Below are 27,494 nucleotides of genomic sequence, written 5' to 3'. Positions count from 1 at the left end.
TGCTTTTCACTAGCACAGATTTCACATTCGGATAGTTTCTCAGTTTGCTTAAACTTTAACCCGTATACCGAACCGTTTGCCATAGATTTCAAATCGCGTTCGTTAACGTGACCCATTCTGTAATGCCACAAATCAATACTGTTTTTTGTATTTACCAAATTCGCGAAATTTTTCGATGTTTTTAAATAATACAAATTGCCAATTCTTTCGGCTTCCAATATAATTCTATTGTCACTGTTCATAATCACGGCTTCGTTCTTTTTGAACTTCACTGAACAGCCCTTGTCGGTAATTTTAGCAACCGATAACAAATTCGTACGTAAGTCAGCTACATGTAAAACGTTGTCTAAGTTCAATTCAATTTGTTTTCCGCGAACGTTAGCCGTAGTGCACACTTTACCAACACCACTTATCTTTGTTGAACAATTGTTTGCTAAGCTTAGTTCGTCATTCACTTTCTTGACATTTTCAAAAAAGTTTTGATTTGCAGTCATATGAGATGTACAACCACTGTCTAAACACCATCTCATATTTCCTATAGGGGCGGCAAATGCTTTTTCCATTGTGCTTAATGTCACTTTTGCCGTTTCGTTTGTTTCTTCATTAACACGCGTGTTTTGTTTTTGTTGTTTGTTGTTGCAATTCCTCGCGAAATGTCCCGGTTTACCGCACCGATAGCAATTTTTTGTTTGCTTTGAATTTCGATTAACGTACGATTTGCTTTGTCCTTTCTTTATGTAAAGCACATTATTATCTTCTACTTTGTCTTCTTTTGATTTTCGCGATTCATGTTCTTCGAGAATTTTCACACGAAGAACCTCCGGCTTCGGCAGTTCGTCTCGCGTTTCGACTGCACATCTAAATGTCTCGTATGACGCCGGTAAACTGTACAACAACAAAATTGCTAGTAGCTCATCGCCAATAGCGACGCCTATTTCTTTTAGCTTTGCTACAGCATCGAAGAATCCGTTAAGATGTTCTCGAACTTTTTCGTCTTCTGACATACGCGACAACGCTACACGTTTAAGTAACGTTGCTTTTCTAGCTGGCCCCTTTGATTGGAATGTCGATTCCAACCTAGTCCAAATTTCACGTGCACTTTTGCACTCCGAAATCAACCCAAGTTCTGATGGTGTTATCGCCAATATAATGTCCGCTGATGCCTTTTGATCAGCATTTTTCCATTCAGGGAGTTTCGCTTCATCTGTGGGACGCACCTTCGTGCCGTCTGCATATTCCCACAAGTCATTTTTTATCAAAATTGCCCGCATTTGTAATTTCCACGAGTCAAAATTTTCCGCGTTTAGTGGCTCGATTCTTACTACACCAGCCATTATGCTTAATCATTAATTTAACTTTTCTCACTATAAAATAATCGTTATCTTATTTTATAAGATCGTTCGCAATCACGTGGGACCTGGGCCCATAACCTAAAGTTCCGACGATGTTGAGTGTTAAATTATGACTGACTTTATTCAATAAGGATAAACATGTCTTTACAATGAGAATAGAAATGAAAGATAATACAAAAAGTAGTATACAGGGTTGCGTGAGGTACAAAGTTGTAATCTGAAGTACTTATTAATCTAATACTATTTATTACGAACTACTTCGCCTCCACAACAACACCCTTTATTAAAAATTTATAAATCTCTTCCCGAAAACGAAAAGCTTCATAACATAACATAATATAACATAGCACAACATGAGCAGTTTTCAGTTGAAATTTACCGAAAATTTGTTGGTTTTAACACATACGAGCTGAGCATGAGCTAATGATTAATGGTTACAAATATCGAAGGAAGGAAGGTCCAAACAGGACACAAATATATCGTACTATATTGAATATTGCTGTAGTAACCATTGTGAAATCCGTTTAGTTCACAATTTTTGTGATTAAAAGAAATACTTCGAAGATTTAAGGATGCTTTTCATTTTCGAATGTTTTCAAGAAATCTATTTAAAGACGACCTACCAAATTAACGAGTACTTCAAGAATTCATACCGGTTATCTAAAGAAAATTGTAGCTTACCATATTAGACACTGTATTCATAAAAATTCTTTTCGCTTTAGCAGAACCTTCGTTTTTCCTGTACACCCTATGTAGATTACTACACAATATAGGAACTCTTCCAAGTAAATAAATGGGAGTTCTATTTGATTTAAACTTTTTTAAATTCGTTGGACTACCCGGTATAAAAATAGCTGCAGAGAGGTTCATAAGGTTTTTGAAAATCATAAAGTTATTCAACTGGATGCAAACTATAAACGTTCGAAAAGTTTTATATAGATCAAGATTGTTAAATTTGATATAGTACAAAGTTGGAGCTTACACCGTGTTCCGAACTAGATTTAGGCTGTTGAGTAGATTATCGCACTAATATACGGAAATTAGAAAAAAAAAATTGCCATACACAAATGACTCTTGTTAATCTCGTTACCGAGGAGATTTGAAGCTAATCTACTCGAAATCTACCTATGCGACTCTTATTTAGCGCCTTCTGTTGGCCAAATTTTGTTTTATCACAGTTGATTTTCACTACAATTTGTCAAAAAAAATTACACAACTTCGGTTGGCTAGAAAAAAGCAATCACGTAGAGTGTTTCCTTAAAACTAGTAACTCCTCCTCATCATAAAAGTCAGTAACAGCCATAAAAAGTTTGTCAAAAGTTTTACAGATAGCTTATGTAAAGGAACGGAAAACTAGGAGAAATGATCAGGTAGACATCCGAGTGCTGTTTTTGGCAATTACATATTTGGCAATTTTTGGCCTTCGATAGCACGGAAAGGAGCTCCCCCTATGCCGCGATATCTGAATTAGGGATACCAAACTAATATGGCTAGGTAAACTGACGTTGAGCAACACCAAAAGTTCCGTCAGGATCGGAAAGCACCTCTCTGAGCCGTTCGATACCGAACGAGGCTTCAGACAGGGTGACTTATTATCGTGTGGCTTGATGCTGGAGAAAATAGGAAAATAGGAAAGGTACAATATTCTAAGAGTGTTCGGCTGAGGGCGTTTGCCGATGATATTGATATCATTGGAAGCAACAACCGCGCCGTTTGTTCTGCGTTTTCCAGACTAGATAAAGAAGCGAAGAGTGTGGGTCTGGTGGTGAATGAGGACAAGACGAAATATCTCCTGTCTTCAAACAAAGAGTCAGCGCACACGCGTCTTGGCTCCCACGCCACTGTTACCAGTCATAAATTTGATAAATCGTAGATAATTTCGTATACTTAAGAACCAGCATTAACAATACAGCAATGTCAGCCTTGAAATCCAACGCAGAATCACTCTTGCCAACAGGGTAGCACCTTTGGACTAACTAGACAATTGAAAAGTAAAGTCCTCTCTCGACGAACAAAAACCAAACTCTACAAGTCTCTCATCATTCCCGTCCTACTTTACGGTGCAGAAGCGTGGACGATGTCAACATCCGATGAGACGGCACTAGGAGTTTTCGAGAGAACGGTTTTGCGGAAGATTTATGGTCCGTTAAACATTGGTAATGGCGAATACCGCAGACGATGGAACGATGAGCTGTACGAGTTATACGACGACATTGACATAGTTCAGCGAATAAAAAGACAACGGCTATGCTGGCTAGGTAATGTTTTTCGAATGGACGAAAGTGCTCCAGCTCTGAAAGTGTTCGATGCAGTACCCGCTGGTGGAAGCCGAGGAAGATGGAGACCTCCACTCCGATGGAAGGACCAGGTGGAGAGGGACCTGGCGTTACTTGGTGTTTTCAGTTGGCGCCAAAAAGCAAAAAGGAGTAATGAGTGGACTCGGCTATAATCGCTTAAAGCGGTTCCTACACCAAATATATATATATATAGGTATATGGCACTTTATGTGTTTTCGGTTTTCGCCATTTTGTGGCGTGGCAGTGGTCCGATTTCGATTGTGTTCTCATCCCACATGTTTTTGTTATTATATTATATTGGAATATCGACGAATTTACCCTAAAAACGACGACGTTGGATACAGATTATCTGATTTTTTCAAGAAAGTATTTTCTTCAATTTATTTTTTTTTATATTCTCTTGATTCAGTAAAACTAACCAATTGGGATTGAAGTAAATTTAGTTATATATTGAAAAAATAAAGATTTGAGACACTTCACCACACCACAAATGAAATTACTTTAGCCAAAATAACGACTAAAATGCAATTTCGATAGGAATGGAAAATTCAAAACAAAACCACTTCAACAAATAAAAAATAATTTATTTGTGAAATTTCTAAGAAAAAGGTTATCACAAAAAATCAAACTGTCAACGCATGTAAATGTCAACTCCGGTTATGCTTATGCAAGCATATTTTTATTTACTTATGCACAGGCATTTAGAGCCAAGGACATGCGCCTTTAAGCATATAAATAGCTAAACTGCACACAGTTATATACATACCTATGTATGTACAAGTAGACGCATATGGATATAAGTATGTAAGTGGTATGAAAAGTCAACATGCAATGTTTGACAGTATGACTTTATATTTATATATATGTATATTTGTATGTATATATGAAAGTGTGTGTGTGCCTTGGCTGCTTGTGTAATGCACTTATAACACTCAATTTGACCGACTCCAAGCGTGAGTCGCAACTTGGCGTTCCATATTCAATGAGCAGCCACATTTGAGTCAGCGAAGACGCTACTCTATGCAGCAGACTGAAGTGCAAGCGCCAGTAGCGGGCTACTACTGAATATGCAATCGCTATGCAAATGTCTTGCAAAAATATGCACACTTCAACTCTGGGCAAAAGGATAATAAAAATTCAAATTAAATATGTAGAATGCAACGCGCATTTGCCGCACACCACCCGTATAACCTTGAAGGCAACTTTAGACAACAACAAGGGGAACAACAACAACACCAAACACTGTAGTGTTAGAAAAATTTCATTTCAATGTTTTTTGTTTTTGCTTTTTTTTCTGGTTAGCGAAACTAATTTGCATATTGCATTTGCTGGAAAATCAATGGAATATAGCGAATTTAATGTTGAAGCGGTGAATTTGCTATTTATAGGAAAATACTTCGAAAAAAAATCATCAATATATGTACATAGTATGTCTGTGTGTGCGCCAAATTCAAATTAGCACGCTGTAGATTACGTGTACACACGTTGCATGTGCGCGCGCAAAAAAACCACAAGTCATATTATCGCCACAATATGTTGTTGCTGGTCGCAAGTTGTTGTGTTGTGTTGCCGCATTTTGGGCGTGAGAAAAGTTTACACTGCGGTAATGTAATAAATTCGACAGCGCGTCATATGTTTAAGTGTGGGAAATTGCATCAAAATATAATCGAAAACAAGCAAAACAAAATATATAATAACATACATTATTGGAGAAATGAAGGAAATAAAAATGGAGGGTACAAAGGAAGTAGACAAATCGAATCGAATATGCAAGGCATGTAGGAAATTATTGAAGTTGTTTAACTGGTGGTCAGTTTATTAGGTGGAAAAGTTGTATTAGCAGTCGCAAGTTAGAAAAAGTAGAAGAGTGGCGAAAAGGGGCACACACAATTGAGAAACTGGTATAAATTAAGCAAACTAGTATTAAATATGTAAACTGGTATAAATTAAATAAGCTGGTATAATTTAAGAAAACTAGTAACAATTTTGAAAACTGGTATAAAAAATAAACTGTGGCGGAACAAGCTCATATTATTGAGAAATTGGTATAAATTAAGCTAACTAGTATAAAATATTTAAACTGGTATAAATTAAATTCACTGGTATAATTTATGAAACTGGAATAAACTATGAAATCTGGTAAAAAATATGAAAACTGGTATAAAAATAAACTGGTATAAAAATAAACTGGTATAACTTTAAACAACTGGCATAAACAAAAAACAGGAAAAATTACAGATCTAAATTAAGAAAACTGGTATAACTTATGAAAACTGGTATAAATAAAAAAAAAAACAATTAAAGAAGGCAGTTGCAATTTAAGAAAACTGGTATAAAAAATAAACAGGTATAAATTATGAAAACTGGTATAAGTTCAGAAAACTGGTATAAATTGAAAAGTGAAAAAATACCAATCATATACTTAATTTTATTAAGAAGAAATAGTTTCTACTGTTTTCACATGAAAACTTCTGGACGTGCACGCTAAGCACGAATCACAAAAAAAGGGAATCTTATATAACTCTCCCATATATGTATGTATTAAAGTTTTTATATTTATTTTGTATTTAGGCAAAAAATATATAATACTTCTCTGGAAATTTGTCAAAATAACATTTTAAGAAAAAAGTGACGAATACTCCACAAATCAGCTTCACAATGCTGAACCTCACATCAGGTTAGTCACAAAAGATTGTCGTCTATGGAACCATTTTCTCAAAAATCAATAAAAAATACTGTATTTCCTCTGAATGATCAAATTAAACATACTCAAGGAAAGAGTATGTATGTCTATTAATCTGCTGACCGTGCGCAAAAATATAGTTGAGGATCATTTAATTTCAATATCGATGATCAGTAGAGCTATTTCGATATGGAACTAATATCGGTTCCTGGTCGAATAATCGATAACAAGCGCCAAGTTGTTTAATTTGAAAGGAATGAGATTCTCTCTTCATTATAAACTCAATTGAAGTGGTGGAAGTTCCTTTAGACTCTTGTAGTCTACTATTGGATTCAATTATTGGAAACCTAGATCTCACGTGAGCTCAGAAAATATTGGAAAATGGAGCCACCATCAGTACCAAGCAACTTTTCAAAATCATTCTTTATCCTCGATAAGCGTAAGCGATTAGAGGAAGATTTCGTACTTTGTCAGTTTGACTTATCTTTAATTATATGGATTCATAATGGCGATTTTAAGACTGGAACCCTGCGGTAAGGCTAAAAAATTCTCCCGATCGTCACTAACCAAAATGTCCGAGATGTCAAATCAACTCTCTTCTTCAACTTGTTCAACTTTTAGTTGAAACGACTTTACCAAACCAGAGCAAGTATCAGTTATTATTAACAGTCATCTTAAAGGAATTATAATCGGTTTTAACAACTACTCTTCCATTATTATCCACTATTTAGGACTCATATTCTGTTGTTATAACTGTTAACTGGACACTTCGAGGAAATTCTACAGAAAAGTTTCATTTCATTAGCAAACGAAACCAAAATCTTTTCAAGTTTTGTAATATGACAAGAATCTGTAATTGCCACGAATCCATATCGGTTGAATTAAGTAGAGAACCAGATAGTTTATTTTTTTCAGTTTGAAACTCCATATCAATAATCATAGAAATATAGCTTCGTGTGATGTCTTATGGATGACAGATTCGTACCGCTTTTAAAATATTTGACAGTACATCTGACAGCACATTTGACAGCACATTACTTCATGATGTCATAAATGAAATAAAGTTTGACAGTTCGTTTCATGTATGACGTAGTTGAATGTTTCGAGACTTTCTCTTAGTTTTACTTTATAAATAAATTCCAATTTGATCAAACAATTTCGAAAAGGGTTTGGAAATTATTTAGAGTGTTCCTCCACGGCTGTTCAAGCCCATATATTTATATATGTATGAGTGAAATATAAATAAAGAGTTTTTCAAAAGGGACGCAACAAAAGTAGACCCATAGGGACAGCAAACGACTTTTGACATTTCTCTTCAGTGAGGTTTGACATTTCATCATGGAAAGGTATACGATCCAGCCAAGAGTAAAAATTACGAAAATTCGGAGTCAGTGGTCTCAACTTTAAGAGCGCTACGTCCAATTTATGGTCGTCATACTCGTCCTGTCTAACCACTCTCTGATAACCGAATATTTTTGGCCCGAATTGTATGATATGAACTTCGACAATATGTGGATCCAACAGGACGGCGCGTTATTTCACGAAAATTGGGTTCATCTCTGGACCGCTGTGAGCGTAGCCACGCTGGTCATGCAAAAGAAATCGCGTTCCTTGTGGTACTCTTATTGAAATACCCTTTATATATCTATGTACTCATATGTATGTCAACACCATCAACGGCAGCGATCAGTGTTTGGCAAACGACGCTTGGTTGGCATGCTTACTACCTACATCAGAGTGCAAACGGAAAACAAAACCCTAAAAAAATAACTGGAGTATGCGACATAATGCTCGAGTGTTTGCGCCAGAAACTATGCTACGCTACACTACACTACACACTTTCAATACGAAAATAACGCGCTGGAGCCAGAGACACAGCTTCGCGCGCCACATAACTACTTGTACATATATGTATGTATGTATGTATAAACTTTGTGTCCCCTGTGTAGTGTACCGCCCGCCTCGTAGACCCGCATACTTGAACCTACTCAAGCATTTTATTAAATTGCCACCTTCCGTTACGATTGTTTCCACATTTCTTCACTTTTCTTTTTAAGCAGAAGAGAGCGCTTGTTTTGTTCTACGTTATTTTCTGTTTTGTTTTTTTCTTTTCTTTTGCGCATTTCGTTATTGTTGCCATTTTTTATTATTATTCGCCATCGTCGCTTGTTTTGTTCGTCGCCAATTTTATTTTCATTGAAGCGATGTCGCCTTTGCTTGCTTTCTTTCTTTCTTTCTTTGCTTTGCTTTTTTCCTATATGCAGTTGTTCGTTTTGTAATTTTTCCGCTTTTGTTTATGGTTTCCAATACAAAGTTTGTGTCATTCCACCAGCTATAGCGCCGCCATAGTATTATAGATATATGGTAGAGGTCCTTCAGCGGTGGCGCTGGAGAGATGGCTATGAAGCGACCGTAGTGCGGCGCATCGCTTGGTGGCGCAATATGATTACACTACTATTGTCTTCGTCATCTGCAGTTTTCCGAGTTTTTATTTTGCATTTTTATTGGCGTATAGGTACTTCAGACATTTTATTTTATAACATGTTTTTGTGGATTTCTGCTTTGGTGTATTGAAAAGTTCAATGATATTTAGATTTACAATGCGGCAGGCGACGACGACATCATCATTTTGGACGGCTTCCAGTCGCATCCTGTGGCGTTATACAATTTACATCGCAAAATCAGCAAAAATGCAAATATTGAATGTTTTTCCACACTTTTGCATTTCAACAGAAATATTATATATAAAAGTGTATTTTTGTAGGTTTGTGTATGCGCTCAAGTGCCCTCAAGGATTTGCTAAATTTGATTGTTGTAGAAACGTAAGGCGCTTTGAAATGCTGCATGCCAAATATGAAGGTGCTTACAAATAATTTATACAAATTGTATGTTCGAGTGCTGTAGAAGAAGTCTAGGATTCATTAGGAGGTTTCTTAGTATTTAAAAAAAGTACTACCAAATTCATGGATATAGATATTTTAGGGTTTCTTAGTAAAAGTCATAACATTTAGAATTTTTTGGAATCCATAAAATTGTATAGGGACATCTAAACAAATTTTAAAAACTTCGCAAATCTTATAAGAACCGATCTTAAATATTATTTTTAGAAAATGCTATCGAGTCATTCGTGCTTTGCCGAAAGAAAATCCAGGTTCAGTACCGCTGTAAAGATTTCACTCTTAAGGGAAATTCTGTAGTCCCCGTTAGTGACCGAAATATAGGCCTCAGAATGTGAAGACATCCCTAACTATGAAGAGAGAGGTCAAAACTAAAGCTCACCTTTTCCAAAAAGTAGTAGAAGCTGCAGTTGTACCGTCAAAAACTCTAAGTTAATTGAGGGAAGCTACCGAAATAACATTTCATGACCGATAAATGATCGGGTTCTTTCCGATTACGAAAGGGGTTAAGAACCCCAACTTCCAAAAAATAGTAGAACGGACTTAAGTTAGATTAGGTTCGATTCAAAGGCTGACAATCGCAATACCTTGGACAACTGAAGGTGCCGCTTTATTGTGATGCCAAAAGACTTCTACATATGGATCGCAAACAACGCCCTTAAGCACCGCCGAAGCACTTTGAGCTAATCACAAGTATTATGAGGCGGCTAATGTCAATTCCGACAAGTTCTCTAAAAGCTTAACAACCAAGAAGTTCTAACCTCAGTCTTGCGAACGCTGGACAGTGTAGCAGGAAATTACTCAGTGTTTCCACCTCGCTTTCTTCCATGCAGCTTGCGTCCAGCATGATTCGTAGCCTCATCGCATGTACATATGTCCATTCCACAGTGTACACTGAGTACTCCCACTACTGCGGCAAGGTGAAGGTTATCCGCCGACCTCTTGCGTTCTACGTTCTAGAGCGGGCTTACAACCTGATGCACTTAAAACATAATAAGAGATGGAGGTTGAGTATGAGCCCTGATATCGAAATTAAAATTCGTCACAATTTCAATTAGGCACACGTTGACTTCAATTCAAAGCAACCTTCCAAGAAAACTTTAATGGAGTTAATAGCATCTATCCATCGACGCTAGTTCTTCACATTCATATCCATTTTAACACCCCAAATAATTTATACCATTTATACCAGTTTTTTGTTCGAATCGCCACTTTACAAGCTTTAACAAATCAAAGAGCTTAAGCGAGCTAAGGGCTCAAAGGATTTATTGTTCCCTAAGAGGTAACAAAGTTCAGTTTACTTTAAAAAAAAAGGTTTCATATCTATACCGGTCTTCTGTTGGCTGAGAATTTTTTCCTCAATAAAATTGAGACCCCAATTAATATATACCATTTATACCAGTTGGGTATTCGATCCACCATTCTTTAAGCTTTTGTGGAGCAAAGAACTTAAAATACTTGTTAAATACTTCTCCCACAGCATAAGGAGGCTAAAAAGTAGTAAAGCTTAATTCTAATTTAAAGAAGAGATTCAATATTTATACCACAGGGTGACCCATAATAAGTGTCAAAGAAAAATAATGTAACAAAAATTAAAGAAATGAATAGAATTTCATGATTTGTTTTTTATTTGATAAAAAATACTTCAAAGATTGTTGAATAAGTTCGCTAGTTCAAATCTTTCCCCTTTTTATACTCTCGCGACAAAAGTTTTCTTCACATAACGGTTGTTTGTTAGTCATAAAACTAAACGAGTTAGATATATCTACCAAAGTGATCAGGGTGACAAGTAAAGTTCAAATCCGGTCAAAAACTATACCTCAGGAACATATGATCTGTGGCATCACTTGTGAAAAACTTGTCGAAATCGGACGAAATCGGAACGTTTCAAAGCCCCGTATATCGAATATGAAGAACTCAGTTCTTTATGGTAATTTTTCACCGAAAATAACGGCAAATCTCTCAGATATCTCAATTAAATTCAGAGGAAATATTTTTCTTCTAATGTGTCTGTAGCAGAAATGGTTAAAATCGTGCCATAACTTGACCCAGCTCTCATATAGCTAATTATAGGATTTTCAAAAATACGATGGGCTTAATAGTTTATAAATCGGTTAATATGTGAAATATCTGAGCAAAATTAAGTCAGCATATAATCTCAGATATAATGTATGTATATGACGAAATATCTCTTGTCATCAAGCAAAAAGTCGCGTCTTGGCTCCCACGTCACTGTTAACAGTCATAACTTTGAAGTTGTAGATAATTTCGTATACCTGGGAACCCGTATCAACCACACCAACAATGTCAGCCTCGAAATCCAGCGCAGAAACACTCTTGCCAACAGGTGCTACTTTGGACTGAGTAGGCAATTGAACAGTAAAGTCCTCTCTCGACGAACCAAAATCAAACTCTACAAATCGCTTATCATTCCCGTCCTGCTTTATGGTGCAGAAACTTGGACGATGTCAACATCAGATGAGACGACACTAGGAGTTTTCGAGATGAAAATTTTGCGCAAGATGTATGGTTCTCAGAACATTGGCAACGGCGAATACCGCAGACGATGGAACGCTGAGCTGTACGTGTTATACGACGACATTGGCATAGTTCAGCGAATAAAAAGACAGCGGCTACGCTGGCTAGGTCATGTTGTCCGAATGGACGAAAACACTCCAGCTCTGAAAGTGTTCGATGCAGTACCCGCCGGAGGAAGCCGAGGAAGGGGAAGGCCTCCGTTGGAGGGACCAGGTGGAGAGCGACCTGGTTACACTTGGAATCTCCAACTGGCGCGCTCTCATCGATTCGGCTATTACCGGCTAAACGGTTGAACGCCAATCACATACATACATATACTATATATGATGATTTTCCTAGGACCCATTAGTGCTTTGTGAAGTTTCTGAGATAAATATAGTGTCCGTTAGTGATATCAGAATGAAAGAAGCTCAGCCAGAAAATGTTATCAGAATAGAATTCTTCCATTTGGGTGATCAAAATTAAGCTGTTTTCAATAAACGAAATTTTAATATAACGGTCTTTCTGCCACTTCCGATTATTACCACTTATGCATATGGTAATCGATTCCCGCACAAAAATTTCTACTTTTCTATAATACACATTTAATTTAATTAACTCTCAACGCACTCTCTCTGCTCCTCCAGTACCGTTATATAAAGCTAGTTTAAACGACTATTTTTTTATGTTTTTTTTTTCAAATTATGCAAAAAGTATTTCACATGCACGTCCTGTCGCTTAATGTTCAAATAGTCATTTGTTGTTTTAGCATTTTTGTTTTTTTTTTTTTTTTGTAGCCACCAAGAGCGTAACTTTTCTAATATGTAGAGCACACGCTCAAAAAGTAGCTGACGCGGTTTGTTGAAACTATTTTTGTAGCGCCTGGGGACTGCCACTTTGTGTGCGTTGTACGTTTCATTTGCTTTTTCGTTCGTTTTTTTTTGTGTTTTTTGTTGTTGTTTTAGCGCTGGTAAATTAAATATACTTGTTAACATAATTTCACACGTCGCCCAGTTCCCCACTTTTCGCTAATGGCAATGTAGGTACATAGCTACCAACTGAAACTGGAGTGAGCGCCAACCGCATTGGCAGCAGTGACTAAGCCATACAACAACCACAACAATAACAACAACGACGAGAAACGCGAAAAAGTCAACTAAATTGCCAACACCCACGCGATATAAATTCACCGAACAGCTGCTCGGTGGCACTGAGAATATCAAGGAAACACACAGACCTGTATATACACATACCTCTGCACTGAAATGAAGGCGTTGCGGATACACGCAAATGAGCTTTCACTATTATACTACTATAGAACGGAGGAATGTTGAGTTCCGTTGGCGCTGAACGTCGTGCCGCAGGGACTAACTACGGTGCGCTTAATGATTATGTTCGTGCATAAAGTTAAACAAAATATTAGCGAGCTCTGGAATTTTTGAAACGAAATTTTTTATACTGCATAGACAAATTTTAACGGTAATTGATTATGTTCTTATATTATATATTACTCAATAAGTTTACCACAAGCTAATTCAAATTATATAGAAGTTTACAATGCATCCCTTGGCATCAGCAAAAAGGTTGAGAACAACTCCAAATATTTTAATAATAGTTTGGGAACCCCTGGTAAAGTTTATATCATCGCGAGTCCATCGCTTTTAAGAAAAAAAATTATGATATTGCTGGAGACATGCATCCAATCAGGCTGAGTATTTTGACCGCACTGTGTATAAAAATCGGTTCTCTTTCTAAACTGATCTCTACTTCATTGACTGTACCCCTTACAAAGATAGTAGAGATGCGGAACGGGAAAACGGATTGGATTGAATGTCTTGTAATAACGGTTAATTGGTAAATTTTAGGAACCAGTCACATTTATATACGGGATGTAAAGGGGGTCACCTCCTAGCAGTATTCCTTGGCTAACGCTAAATGACCTACAACCTTCACGTACTTTGAAACTCTTCACAGATCTTTGACTCCGTATCGACATGGACGACGATTTGGGATTGTTTTGGATTTGGTTGAAACCTGGGCTGGTAGCCGTGGTATTTCGCCAACTGAGAATGCGCGTGTGACACCCATCAGAAATGGCTGGGTGGGTTAATATCAAGGCTGCCTCCGCCCCGTTAAAACACTGGCAAGCTTCAGAGTACGTTCCTCTCCCGTCATCATTAAGTTTATGTGATAGGTATTGGTTAAGAAGACTCCCTCTTTGCGCTGGTCGGCTCTGAACACATTTTTTTCATAAAGGCGACTACCTTCCGGGATGTGGATAGCGGCTCTGAGTGGGAACCCGTTAAGAATGAACTTTATTAGACCAACAAAATCGTACGAGGGACGAAGAAAACTCGGAACCGACTTTAAAAACGGACAGTGTCTGGCGGTGACGGAACAAGTCTTTGCTGTTGGAGATAGAAAGACCCGTTTAAGTCATTAAAAGGTCATTATTTTTAGCTTTGGGTTTTCTTCTGCCTTAATAAATCTTTGAATTTGGCCAAAATTCGCTTCGTCCTCCTACTACGGATGACACTCACTAGAAGACTTTCGTTGCTCCCGAACTTACAGTGCTTCTTTAATAACACGGGCTTGGAAGAACGACATTCAGCAATAGATTGGTGATTATTTACCTTCTGGTAATAATGAATACCTCAAACGATAGAAATATAAGCTATGATTATGCGGATGAAGCTTACTAAATGGAAACGCAGTAATTTCAAATTATCTTTGCTGTACCTGATGGTGTTTACAGATGAGAAGAGCTTGTCAAAGTTTAAATGAAATAGTAGTGACGAAAATTGTTATCATGGAGGTTTGAAGAAACGACTGGTACTCCAAGGTGTAATATAGTATCAGTCCAAAAACAGCTGGGTGGAAAACAAGAAGAAAATAAAATAAAATAAGGACACAATCTGCTAAGGTTTCAAAAACAAACTCGTCGATCTGTAACTTTATGTGACGCGATAAAATACATTAATCCATCTGAAACAGGGGAAATACAAGGCCTGGGACCATAATGAGTACTTTGTAGTCGTTCGGGTCTAAGTAGTCGCAGTGGGTCAGGATTTTTATCTCGTCGAGGGCCATTACTACGGCTACATGCCACCAAATTATTTAAAGAATATTTTTTTCCACCACAACAACAAAAATACTTCTTAATTCTTGTCACTTTTGAGTGTTGAACAAACTCACACACCCACACCTCCATATGAATATATAGAATGCATAAATACCAAAATCGTCATTGGTTATTGAATCTGACGGCGTCAAAACTAAAATCACCATAAATAGATATAAATCAGACATCCCAAAGATATATACGCACACTCATCCACCGCTTATCTACAATCGTAAATTTTAGCTATGCCGAACTATGCTATGCTATTTGATGGTATGCATTGCTATGCTATGCATACGTTTTCCTCAATTGCTCAACATCAAATGCCATCATTCATAGCACGCCGGCATTTAGCCTCAACGCAACGCTCGAGCATCCGTCATGTTTCAGTTTCGATAAATGTGTTTATTTGCCATTCGTTGGCCGCATGTTTGATGGCGCAGTTGGCGCGTTGTTGGAATTGTTGCCTTTCACTTTTTTAACTTTGACTCGTTTAAATTTTACTTCCCTTGCCACATGCAACACAAACCGCTCAGTGGACTAACGGCAAATACAGTGCAACTGTAGCAAACCAAAAAGAGGATAGGAGAACTATGCAAAAAAGACTGTTCAGTCGAAAAGTGTTGAAGCCAAAAATTGTGCCACAAATTTGCAGTCGGAGTGATAACAAATGTGTTAGTATTTAAATAGTAGCGGTTGAAATATTTCCTAACATACATTCAGGCGTGCAAGCCGAGTTGCAGCTTCACATTGCGAAATATTTTCGGTATGTCAGTGGAGAAATGACATTTTCAGTATAAGTATGTAACTCACCATTTCGATTTTCACTGTCCGCCGGCTTCATCTGTATGGGATGATACATCTGAAATGAAATAAAAGATTATTGGATTTTTTAAATTTTTTTAGAGAATTTGCTAGATTATCTGGATTATACTGAGTATTTTTTGTAGTTATGAGATTTACTTAAAATTGTCAATGGGAGTAAATATTATGAATTTGAATTGAAAACTGAAAATCCTATTCTTGGTATTCCAGGATATTCAATACGACCTCTTTGAGTACGTATATTAAATTTTCGGTTGTTCAGCAAACTTCCAAGGCATTAAGAAATCTAAAATTGACTAGTAATAGAATTTATTTAGTAAGTGGATTGTGAGAATTGAGTCGAAGTGAAGTCAAAATTCAGGAAAAAAAATTCAAAATATTTTATGCTGAAATGCGAGTTAAGAAGAACAAGAATTCAATGTGTGTCTCCTGTTCCCCTTTCCTTGTGGTCCAATTAAACACAATTTAGCAAATCGTTGGATTCTGGATAGAGAAGTTATAAGTTTCAACCAACCTCTTCAGCTCCATTTTCTTAGATTCTAACATATGAACATGAAGAATTGAAAACAGCTATTATGACTACCACACACCCTTTGTTCTACCTATTAAAGCTGATCTAGTAACAGATGCTGAGATCTAAGCTAAAATCTCCCTTTTGCCTAGAAGTCAATGTTCCTCTTCCCACAAAATGTCCTCCTCTTGTAACTTCAGCTTTAATATTTAAGTGAACCAACACCGGATTATTCAAGACGTCTTGTATTCAGATATAACAACATCTCATTGCTTCATATGCGACAAGCCAAAGCGAACAAAACGAGACGAAAATGCTTGCTGAAAAGACGTTTTTGACTAATCCGGTGTGGGTTGTGCCTTATAGAACATAAAAGATATACATAGATTACATTACTTGGAAACAAGAACAGGTTATGTGACCCACTTTGCATTAACTTTTAAATCTCCGAGCAGGCATTTTGGTGGGTCTGCTTATTGAACTCAAATGAAGACATCACCTTCAAATACCAAACAAGCTTTCGACGCACTCAATGCGGTCTGGAGCTCCTCCATCATTACGGGACGTACCAAAAAAAGTAAGGAATTCCATTGTTAAGTCAACCCTTCTATAAGGTTGCGAAACATGGAATCTCGGAGCAACTAACATCCAAAAGCTTCAAGTATTTGCAAACCGCTGCCTTCGCAACATTTTCCGCATTTTCTGACCCGGCAACGTTTCTAACACGGACTTATGGTAACGCACAAACCAGAAACCATTGTGGGTCGAAATTCACTAAAGAAAAAGTGACAGCCTCGGACATGTTCTGTGACGAGATCCCGATATAGACTCGGCGGCCAAAGGAAAGTCCGATCTGCTCTAACCTGGAGTCGCAATTTGGACATCGAAATATTTAAGGTCCAAAATGAAGTTGCAGTCAAATCAAGAGACTGGCACAAAATCGAAATAAATGGACGACTCTCCTCGTGTCTCTTTGCTCCCCGCGGTGCCCTTGCATATAATATATATATACGAAATCACTGAGTTTGATGTTATCTATTATTTAGAGATTGCAACAGAAGAGCCCAGCTTGCACCAAAGATACTGTCACCTGCCCTGCTCGCCTTCTCCTTCGAGCTTGGAATTGATTTGTTTTAATCTTTTCAGAAATCTCTAAGTTAGTTCACAATATATAGTATATATATGTTTGATGGCGTTGAGATTCTACTTTGATTCCAGAATCCCAAACAAAAAAAAGTAATTTTGCTGATATTTCTATATACTTTGTCTTTTATCAAGATTTTAAATACGGCTGAGGCCATTTGGAGTGAAGAGGTATATGTACATATATATGTGTCTTCTTCGTAAAGGAGCCGTCCTTATCTTTTTATTTCGTTTAAGGGGTTATATACAGTTAGAATTTTCAAAAAATCGATTTTTTTATTCATATCGTTCCGGTGAATATTTTCAAATTTACAAGCAAATTTGAAAAGGCGTTTCAAAGTGCTTGGAAGTACAAGGTCCGAGCGGCAGCGCGTTTTTCTCAAAATGGTGTTTTCAAAGTCGGTGACCAACATAACTCGAAAACGGCTAGACCGATTAGTCTCAAATTTTAACACGACCTTCTTAAATATATTTTTTAGTGGTTAATCGAAGATTTTTTCTCTCCGATTAATATTTTTTTTTATAAACAATTTAAGGCCGAAATTTCGGTGCAGAATCGATTTTTTTTTTTTTGAGAAACCGCCATTTTGTCATAAAATTTTATTTTGCTTATTCCTTCGATTAATTACTAGATTTAACATTATTTTAACGAAATCTGTTTGGTTTTTTAATTTCAAATGATCCAGTACCGAGATAGTGGTCACCGCAAAACTGGTGGAGAGGAGCTCCTGGAGATCAGCTGTAGCTCTTTTTCAAATAAATATTTTTACGAGTACTAAGTCTTAAAATACAGTTAAAAGATACCATAATATGTGTATAAATTTTTGGATCAATAAATTAAAAAGTTTTCTCAGAAACAATTCTGGAAAATTCACTTTTTTTCGGCCGTCTAACTGTATATAACCCCTTAAGAACATGAGGATCTGGTCTGAATAAAAAGCATTTGACAGAGTTTAATGAAAGGGAGTAACTTCTATATTTTTTTTCGAGAGAGACGGATTCATTAAATAAAGTAAAACGCATTAGATACCAGTGGTTCTACTTTCAAAACATTTTCAGAGATATCTATGTATATTTTATTAAAATTCTGATATAGAAATTTACTTGTTATCAAAGAAATTGTTATCATTTGATTTCAAGTTCAAATCTTTCGAAGCAAGCCGTGACACTACGAAGAATCAGACTGCTTTTTATTTCGAAAGTGAGGTTAGTTATGAGTTCAATCTCACTAGCCCCACGCCCCCTCCCCAACGCAGTTGACTTCTTGTAGATTCGATTCTCAGCTCATCTGACTAAGGTCTTAGTCATGGGCATATTAAAAAAATACGCAATCTGAGTCTGTTACTCCCTTAAGTACGTATTACGAAAAGAAGGCAAGGCCAGAGGAGCCTGTGAAATGACAGGAGCATTTCTTTATTCCAAAGCAAATATTATATGAAATGTATTGCACTCGAAATCTTTAAAATGACCTTTAAATTCATCTGGTCTTAAGCGCCTCCCAATGGCTATAATTTCACCGGATAGTTATGCATAACGGCGAAAAAAGGCCAACGTCATTATATAATATGTATAACTCAGCTGAGCTGTCATCATCAGCAGGAAAGATTTAAAATTGCTGCCACAGCAAAAATTCCGCAACTACAAAAATCAAACGTACACTTTTCCAACACAAACACACCAACAAACACATATGTAGCATACATTGGCAGAGTCAAACAGCATGCACACAGTAGTACAGCAGTCACACACGCGTGCCATCATGTTGAGTTTCAGCATTTCCGGCATGTGCGCGTGTAGAAAGATGGTTGCATGCAAATTACGTAGTCATTCGTGTGCAGCGACGTGCCACTATGCACTTTGCACTCGGGCCGAACCTAAGAAATGAGCAAAAAAAAAACACCAGCAACAACAACACACGCACACATTTGGTCGAATTGCGCTTGATTTTTGCTAGCGGCGAAGACATTTCTTCTGCCAATGTCGATAAATTCGCATAAAATTTCCGCTTGCATTGCATTTTCAAATGTCAGTTTGTTATTTATTTTGAATGCAAATTTGAGTGAGTTTTTTTTTTCTTTCTTTCTTCATCTTCTTCTTGAAGAAATCTACATATCCGATTGGGTAAAATAACTTCGTGCCTTGACACTAATATACTGTGGTGTGAAGGAGGAAACTATATTTTGGAGATGAAGGTCTTAGATGTAACATTACTTAAATTTTGATAGTAATTATTCAGTGTGAAAAGAAGAAGAGATAAAGACATCAATACGGCCATCAAAAACATATTCGTACTTCGGTTTGTTATAGAAGAAGAATGGGGAACAATAAGGTAATTAATTCTCAGACCTCTCTGAGCTCTTTTCGTCGGCACTTAACAAGGTCTAGCGCTCATCTGCTTGAGAAAAAAATGTTAAACAGAATCTGGAGATCTCAGATTTACAAAGATATGTAAATGAAAAAGCTGAGAATCGCAATACTAAGTCTAACAAATAATAGTTCTTCAATAGAATATCTTAGGAAAGTGATATTACAGATCTTTTGAAGATCTGAGTATCTCTTGGGCCTTTCATCTTAATTTTGAGATGAATATGAACTTCACTGAAATTTTTTGCGTAATCTAAAATCTTTATATAAATCTGTTAAAAAAAATATTTTTGATCATGTGGCAACTCTTCCAAAATTATTTATTAATGAAATCATTCTTAAACCTCTTCAAATTTATACCTATTTTAGAATAATTTTCTCATTTAACATTTTAAATGTATAACAATTCCAAACAGCTGGCAACCCTGCCCAAATTTATCAAAAACAAGCTGCTCTAGCCATATCAAGCTTGAATATTTCATATAATAGGTTCAAAATTCTTTGTTGAAATATTTTTGGATTACTTTCAATTAAGGTCATACATTTAAACAGGTGGCAACACTGCTAAGAATTCTAATTTTAATATTACTCCAGCAACTTCAATTTGGGGTATTTTCTAATTTCATAAATTTGTTAGACTCAATATCAAGTCCAAACAGGTGGCAACCCTACCATCTCTTGGTTTTATATAATTTATTATGAGATGAGAGACGATGTCAAAGTTACGCTAATGCAACCAACAAATTTTCTATGGATGCCACCGCAGTTGGTAACTCTTTTCAAAATTAATTTCAAAATTATTCCAAACGAAGGCTTAGGTTCCTTCAGTTTGAATATTTAATGTATGTAGTTTCAACTTAAACATATTTTTGAAATATTTTTAAATTAAGTAATTAAATTTTAAATTGAAATGAATTAAATTATGAATTAAAGCAATAACATTAAGCAGGTGGCAACACTACCCCAAAATATTTCAAACTTTCAGTTTGCTAATCGGCTCTATTTTGTTGTTATCTCTTATTCTATCAATGTTTCTGACTTGAAATTGAACAAAAGAAATAATATTAGGCAGATGGCAGCACTGCTCAAAAATATTTAAACCTAAAGATTGCTTCAGCTACTTCAATATGTGTAGGTTTCTTATTTTATCTCCTTCTTTTACTCCAAATTTTCAAATAGGTGGCAAACTTCTGAATATTTTGATTTCAAAACATTTAATTTGAGATGCGACATGGTATAATCATTTAGATTCACTCCTTCTTATATCAACAGTCCGGCTTTATCCAAGCATTATCTGAATATATCAAAGGTCTTGATTGCATCACAGAATTTGGTACGATTCTTCCAAAACTGAAATGTTTGGAGTTGTTTTCTGAATTTGAGAAGAATACAGTTCCCATTCCCTGCCTACAAAGATTTCAAGAAACCGATCCGAAGAAGTCCCTCAAGATCATTTCAAGATTATCTGGCGTTATATCCAGGACTTTAAGCAATAAATGAAGAAGACCGATGTTTTGAGTTTATCTCGAAGAGTTTATAGTTTACACGAGAGTTCAGTTTAGTCAATACTATCTGCGAATAACATTACGAACTGGTCTTAGGCCTCACAATACTCAGATAGAATTTTAAAAATGTAGAGCCAAAAGTTGGAGTTTTAAGAAGACGTTATATAGTAAACTCAATAATAAAGGCTCAGGTTTAATTAAAGAAAATAAATCCCTTTAACTTTTCGTTTAAATTGTGTAAACTTCTAACCTACAAACCGCGCTCCTGCTACAGGAAATAACATGGTTGTCGCTAACCTATAAACACTAAAAAATAATGTAAAATTTATTTCGACAACACACACTCACACACACACACACACCTCCCAACAAATATGTGTGACACTTTACTTTAAATTATAGCTGTTAATTGGCGTACGCCAGCCGAGGCATACCTGCGGCAACGGCATTCATTCATACACATCGCTAGGTCATTTGCAGCACGATAACATGCTATAAATACCGAATTTACCATACGAAGTCATCGGCGTAAAAATACCGACGAACGAGCATGCAAACAACGTAAAATCCTCGAATGGATTACGGGTGTACGCATTCTTCAACACACACACACACACACACGCTAAACCCAGCGACCTCAATTGACGGACCGCTATTCAACGCGGATGAAGCGCCTCGGCCATGCATACATTAAATATTAAAGAGTGGATGTGAATATATTTTATAACGTGACACGTTGCCATCATTTTCCGAACACTGCTCTGCTAACTAAAACAAAAGCCCCCTGCAGCAGCAGCAACCCCTCTTCACTACAGTCGAATTATTTTTCCAGCTCTCCTACTGAGTGGTATGTATGCGTTGGTAATGAAAGGACTGGAGTCCGCACAAAATGTATGGGGTTGGACGCGTCAATAAATCAACGCGTAGACTTTACCACACTGCAAATATGTATTCACCACCACCGACACCATCACCAACAAGCAGTCCACACACAATGTCCATTCTCCAAAACTAAATGCAAACATTAGCATTTCCCGTTCTTTATTTTGCCATTTTCGCCTTTCGGATTTTTAAGTTTATTTTAATTAGACAACGTTAAAAATGTGAAAATTACGCTAAATATGCGAGCGTAATAGAGCGTGGAGCGAGTAGCGTGGTGTGTGGAGCGTGAAGCGAAAGTTCCAAAATAAATTGTGTGTATTGTAATTGGGGCAGGCGAAACTGATTTTGAAAAATTTAACAGTTAAGGGTTCAAATTATATGCTTAGGGAAGAACAAATTGTGTTGAAAAAACTGATGATCGTGCAGTTTTACTGGAGAGGGTGAGTTCAAATGCGATTGTAGGCTTAGAGCTCAAACCATTGATGAAAGAATTCAAAATTTCAAAATCAAAAACTTTACTCATGGCACTAAAAGTGATGGGTAAGCTACGAGTAAAAAAGAGAGTACTTAAAGAGTAAAAATTTCTTCATGGACCAAGCTCTTTTTCAATTCTGGAATATAGGTGGGATCCAAAATGGACCAAAACGTTCGACCTCTGCGCTATGAAGAATCAAAACGGTTCTCTGTCCCAAAAATGTATGACTACATTTAGATAACGGCTCTTATGCGACCATTGATTTTCGGAAAGCAATTTTTTTAAAAACATCATCATTTATACTATAGATATAAGGTTCCTGAGCCAGCTCAAAATATAAGTGACTTTTTTTCCGCAAAGTGGGAAAGACGCAGGGAGCAGGGTACCGACTGTGAATTGTCGGCCTGAAAAAGCCAAACTGTTACTCGGGAAGTATAGCTTGAAAAGCTTCAAGCAATTAAAACAGCTCTCGAGACAAAATATTGATATTTGTGGTCACTGAAGATTCACTAAATGTTTACATAATATGGACATACTACAATTAGATTGCTGTTATTTATAAGATATTGATATAGAAATACCGAATCGATTGATTTATCAATAGAATATAAGAGCAAATTCTTCTGGTCCGAGCTTCAGTGTGAGCTTTTTTTCTCAAGGTACGATTTATAGATTTACTGAAGACAATTTTAGACTCTGAGAAGAAAGGACAACACAATAGACCACATGTCGCTTTGTAGATCTTAATTATATATGTACAAATCTGAAACAATACTTCTTTTAGAACAAAAAATCCAAAGATCTTTGCAAAAGATATTGCAAACTAAAGTACGAGGCTTTTACTTTGATTTTATGTCTAGAAGATAGTTGGCAATACTGTTAAAGGAGATAGAAACAGCGGATCATCTGTTTTCCGCTTGTGCATGAACTGAACCCGCTCGACCTCTCCCGGCGACACCGCTCTATGGTATAACTTGAAAAGTTCCAAGGAGATCCGTCGCTTTCGAGACAAGTTCGGTTCAGTGAGGAGACCCATTTCTGACTCAATGGGTTTGTAACCAAGCACATTGTCGCATTTGGGACGAAGAGCAACTTGAAGAGATTCAAGAGGAGTCTTTTCATTCTGAAAAAAACATCGGTTTGGTGTGGTTTGTGAGGCTGGGGGTGGAATCATCGGTCCATATTTCTTTAAAAATGATGTTGGTGAGAACGTAACCTTCAATAGCGAACATTATCGGGCCATGATAACCGACTATTTCATACCTGAAATTGAAGCTCGTGATCTCGGCGACATTTAGTTTCAACAAGACAGCTCCACTTCCCTCATACCGCAACGATCAATGGATTTATTGGGAGAATACTTTGGTGAGAAGATAATTTCACGTTTTGGGCCGGTCGATTGGCCACCAAGATCGTGTGATATCACACCGTTAGACTTTTTCCTGTGGGAATATATAAAATCTAAAGTCTATGCGGACAATCCCGCTTCGATTCAAGCCTTGGAAGTAAGTTACCAGTCGAAATGCTTGAACGAATCATCGAAAATTGGACTCAACTGAAGGACCATCTGAGACGGAGCCGCGGCCAACATTTGAAAGAGATAATCTTTAAAAAACAAATGCCAAAGGTAATAAATGTGCGCCAATAAAATTGAATTTTCTCTTACTTTTTTAAAAAGTAGGGAACCTCGAAATGGATCACCCTTTGTAGACTTATTAATGTTTTTTTATTATAGAAGCATTGTTTACAAAGAGCTTACTATCGTTGAACTCGATTTTAATAATCTCAATAATCGATAATTTTTATTCACAGAAGAAATAACTAAATATGTATTAATGCTTACAGACTTTTTAATATTTAAGCGAGTGTTCTTTTGCAACTCGTTTATAATATAATGGTTCTAATATTTTGAATATAATTTATTTACTGAATTCATATATAGTATATATACTTTTATGTAAGCTTAAATTGACCATAAAGCTTTCAAGTTCACTCCCCTTTTTTAGTACCCAAAATATAATATATATAATTAGCATATTAAAAAGGTGCTTAAATTTGATTTATAGTAATAACGCTTAGCTATGCTTGAAGATAAACGCCAAGGATAAATGTAATAAATGACATAAAATATAGCGTGAATTCGTTTTAAATTTTATGAACTTACCCCATTTAAGGTTTTCACATTATGCAGGGCATCTTGAGCTTTTAAGGCAGCGCGACGAGTATAAAATGTCACGAAACAGCAACCTGGAATGAAAGGGAATAAGAAATAAAAAATGGAAGATTAGTAGAGAGGTTTCGAAATAGCTGTATGCTTATTTAGAGATATATATAGGTATATATACTGGGTATACTATAACTATATGCCACTGGCAATAAACTCGTCGAATAAAAAACTAAAAATATTAGTTGGAAACATGCCGGTACTAAATTAAATGCTTATCGCCACGACAACCTTACGTTGGTTTGCGGTTGATCATTTAACTGGCAGCTGGCAGCTCGGCAGTCGGTGGTTGGAAGTTAACAAATCGGCCGGGTGTGGGAGCGGCTATTAAGCGCTACCAAAGGGGTGAAGGTGTGTGTGTGCCAGGCAAATTAACCGCAGAAGTGTGGCCACAAAACACAAATAAAACTACGAAATAGCAAAGGTATGTAGGTTACAAAGAAAAAAAAATGTTTAAATTTTATGAGCTTAAGCGGATTTGGGAGCACATAAAATTTGCATGGCATTGCGGTTTATTGCTGTCCGTACGTTAGTCCAGTAGTCAGTTTATCAGTTAGTCAGTGCGACCAGACCAGACCAGACCAGACTAAAGGGAAATATTAATGTTAATTGCTTAATTTAAGGTTTTAGCACGCTTGTAATGAGGTGGCATGCAAAGTAGTTCGTGAGACGAGTATACGAGGCGTTGCACGATTTTCACTTTAGATCGCATATTAAATACAGTTATAACTTTTTTTTTAATATTTAATATTTCCAGCAATTTTCCAAGTTGTCAATTATTTGCACTTTATTAAAGCGTCACTTATTTATCTACATCAATATATATCTACATATATGTCTGTATGTAGGAGAGTTTGTGTGTGTTCTCATGCAATTTTCTTGTGACATTATAAAAAAAATTGAATTTCAGTTTGTCGTAACCGCAAAACTGCGTGATTTGACTTTTTGCTCCCTTGTCATTCAATTTCATTTGGTGTTGCTCGCTATATTTTTGCTTTATACAATTTTAGCTTTTTATGCCATGCCAACAACCGCTTTTTGGGTTTTTTTCTGTTTGGTGGATGCATATTTTGCGCTGGCACATGATTCATTTCCGCATACAAAAGCACAAACGCACAGCCAAATACATAAAAACACACACAGAGATATATGCACACACAAACACACAGCTATATATACACACACACATGCACATATACAGTCACACCAACATTCGATATTCTAACCGCATAAATTCGCTTGCACCAACACACACACAACACACGAAATGGCACTGACGGGAGTAAAATCTATTTCCGGTTTTGCGATTTTTCTTTCCGCTGCACAAACACAGATGCGCTTGGTGAAATGCATGTTGCAAATTCTGTGGTGGTGCTGGTGGAGGTGGTGTATGAAAATTGCATGTTTTTCAGCGAAAAAATCGCAAAATATTTTCACCGCATACAGATTGTGGATGAGTTGTAGGAGAATGTATATAAAATTGTATATATGAGGTGTGTTCAAAAAATAACGGGAATTTCCGAAATTTTCGTTTTTGTAAAAAATATTTATTCATTCGTCTACATTAATGTTGTCGCCTCTAAAATAATCAGCAGTCGATATCATGCACTTACGACCAATCTTCGAAGCATTTTTCAAACTCGATTTTTGGTATAGCCTTTGGCTCTTTCAGCAATTTCTCCTACATATGATTGTAAAACGACGACCCTTTTGGGTACTCTTTATTTTTGGAAATAGGAAAAGGCGGAGCCATGTCTGCCGTATATGGAGACAGCTGGAGCATCGTTTCATTATTGTTTTTGGCCAAGAATTCACGAACCAAAAACGAAGTGTGAAAAAAGCGAAAATTGTCAATCGATCATCAATCAATTGTCATTGAATTTTTTTTTTAAATTTCAAAAATCTTTTTTCAAAAAAACGAAAATTCCCCTTATTTTTTGAACACAGCTCTGGATTTATCAGGGAATAGTCTATGGACTGCTGGTATATGTGCTAATGCTTATTGGTGCATGTACAGAATATTCCAGTGAAAATTCGCAAAAGCACGGAAAATACACTGGATCCGGCATTATATAGCCTCCATATATGTATAAGTTTTAAGCTAATTCCAGTATATACATAAGTGAACCAGAGATGACGTCCCTTACTTCCATTTTCCATAACTAAGGTCGGTACTAAGAAACCAATCTAGAAGCTCCTTAACAGCCTTAGAAGTGACGGACCTCTAGACCCCTAGAGCCTTAAAAGTAAAATACACTATTACGTACTTACACTATTACTTATAAGTGGGGTGTTCCTGCCTGAAACACCCTACTTTATGCTCAAGGCAATGCTAATTATTTGAGGTTTTTTTCTTCAAAATTCCTTCCTCAGCAGGACCGCAACATAAGTGGTTCAATATCTAACTTGATTTGTTTTAACCTCAAAATGGTATTGAAATATAAACGATCCTCATCGATTAATATTTTCTATAGAGATGCATACTATATGAAGAGATTTTAATGTATTACATTTTATTTCTCATACAAATTTTATTCAAAGTCTCGTCTTTTTAAGATTTTTCTCTAAAATCGAAATGGTAAAAGAATCTTCTCCAACCGATGAGCACTACAATGTCAGAAGACCTACAGTCAATCAACTGCACAACAAGTCTTCTTTTAAAACTCAGAAAAATTGTTGAGATTATGGGGGTGTTCGA

The 27,494-nt window shown here is 36.5% G+C and overlaps 1 protein-coding gene across 6 annotated transcripts in view; it reads right to left on the bottom strand.

The window, feature by feature from the left end:
- Nucleotides 1-27,494, bottom strand: part of LOC105216537 (CUGBP Elav-like family member 2) — a 309,490-nt gene that overhangs the window by 84,501 nt on the left and 197,495 nt on the right. For all 6 annotated transcript variants that reach the window (XR_008470570.1, XR_008470569.1, XR_008470571.1 and 3 more), the window contains 2 exons: nt 24,737-24,819; nt 15,681-15,729 (listed from right to left, as the gene is read on the bottom strand). Coding sequence is in view for 1 of the 6 variants with exons in the window: in XM_054227861.1 (XP_054083836.1) it covers nt 15,681-15,729; nt 24,737-24,819 (132 nt within the window). In the remaining 5 variants the exon portion in view is untranslated. The remainder of the gene's footprint in view (nt 1-15,680; nt 15,730-24,736; nt 24,820-27,494) is intronic.

Source organism: Zeugodacus cucurbitae, chromosome 3, assembly GCF_028554725.1.
Source record: "Zeugodacus cucurbitae isolate PBARC_wt_2022May chromosome 3, idZeuCucr1.2, whole genome shotgun sequence".
NCBI classification, from domain to species: Eukaryota; Metazoa; Arthropoda; class Insecta; order Diptera; family Tephritidae; genus Zeugodacus; species Zeugodacus cucurbitae.
The sequence above is the reverse complement of the archived record's forward strand: the minus strand, read 5'-3'. Positions and strand labels throughout refer to the sequence as shown.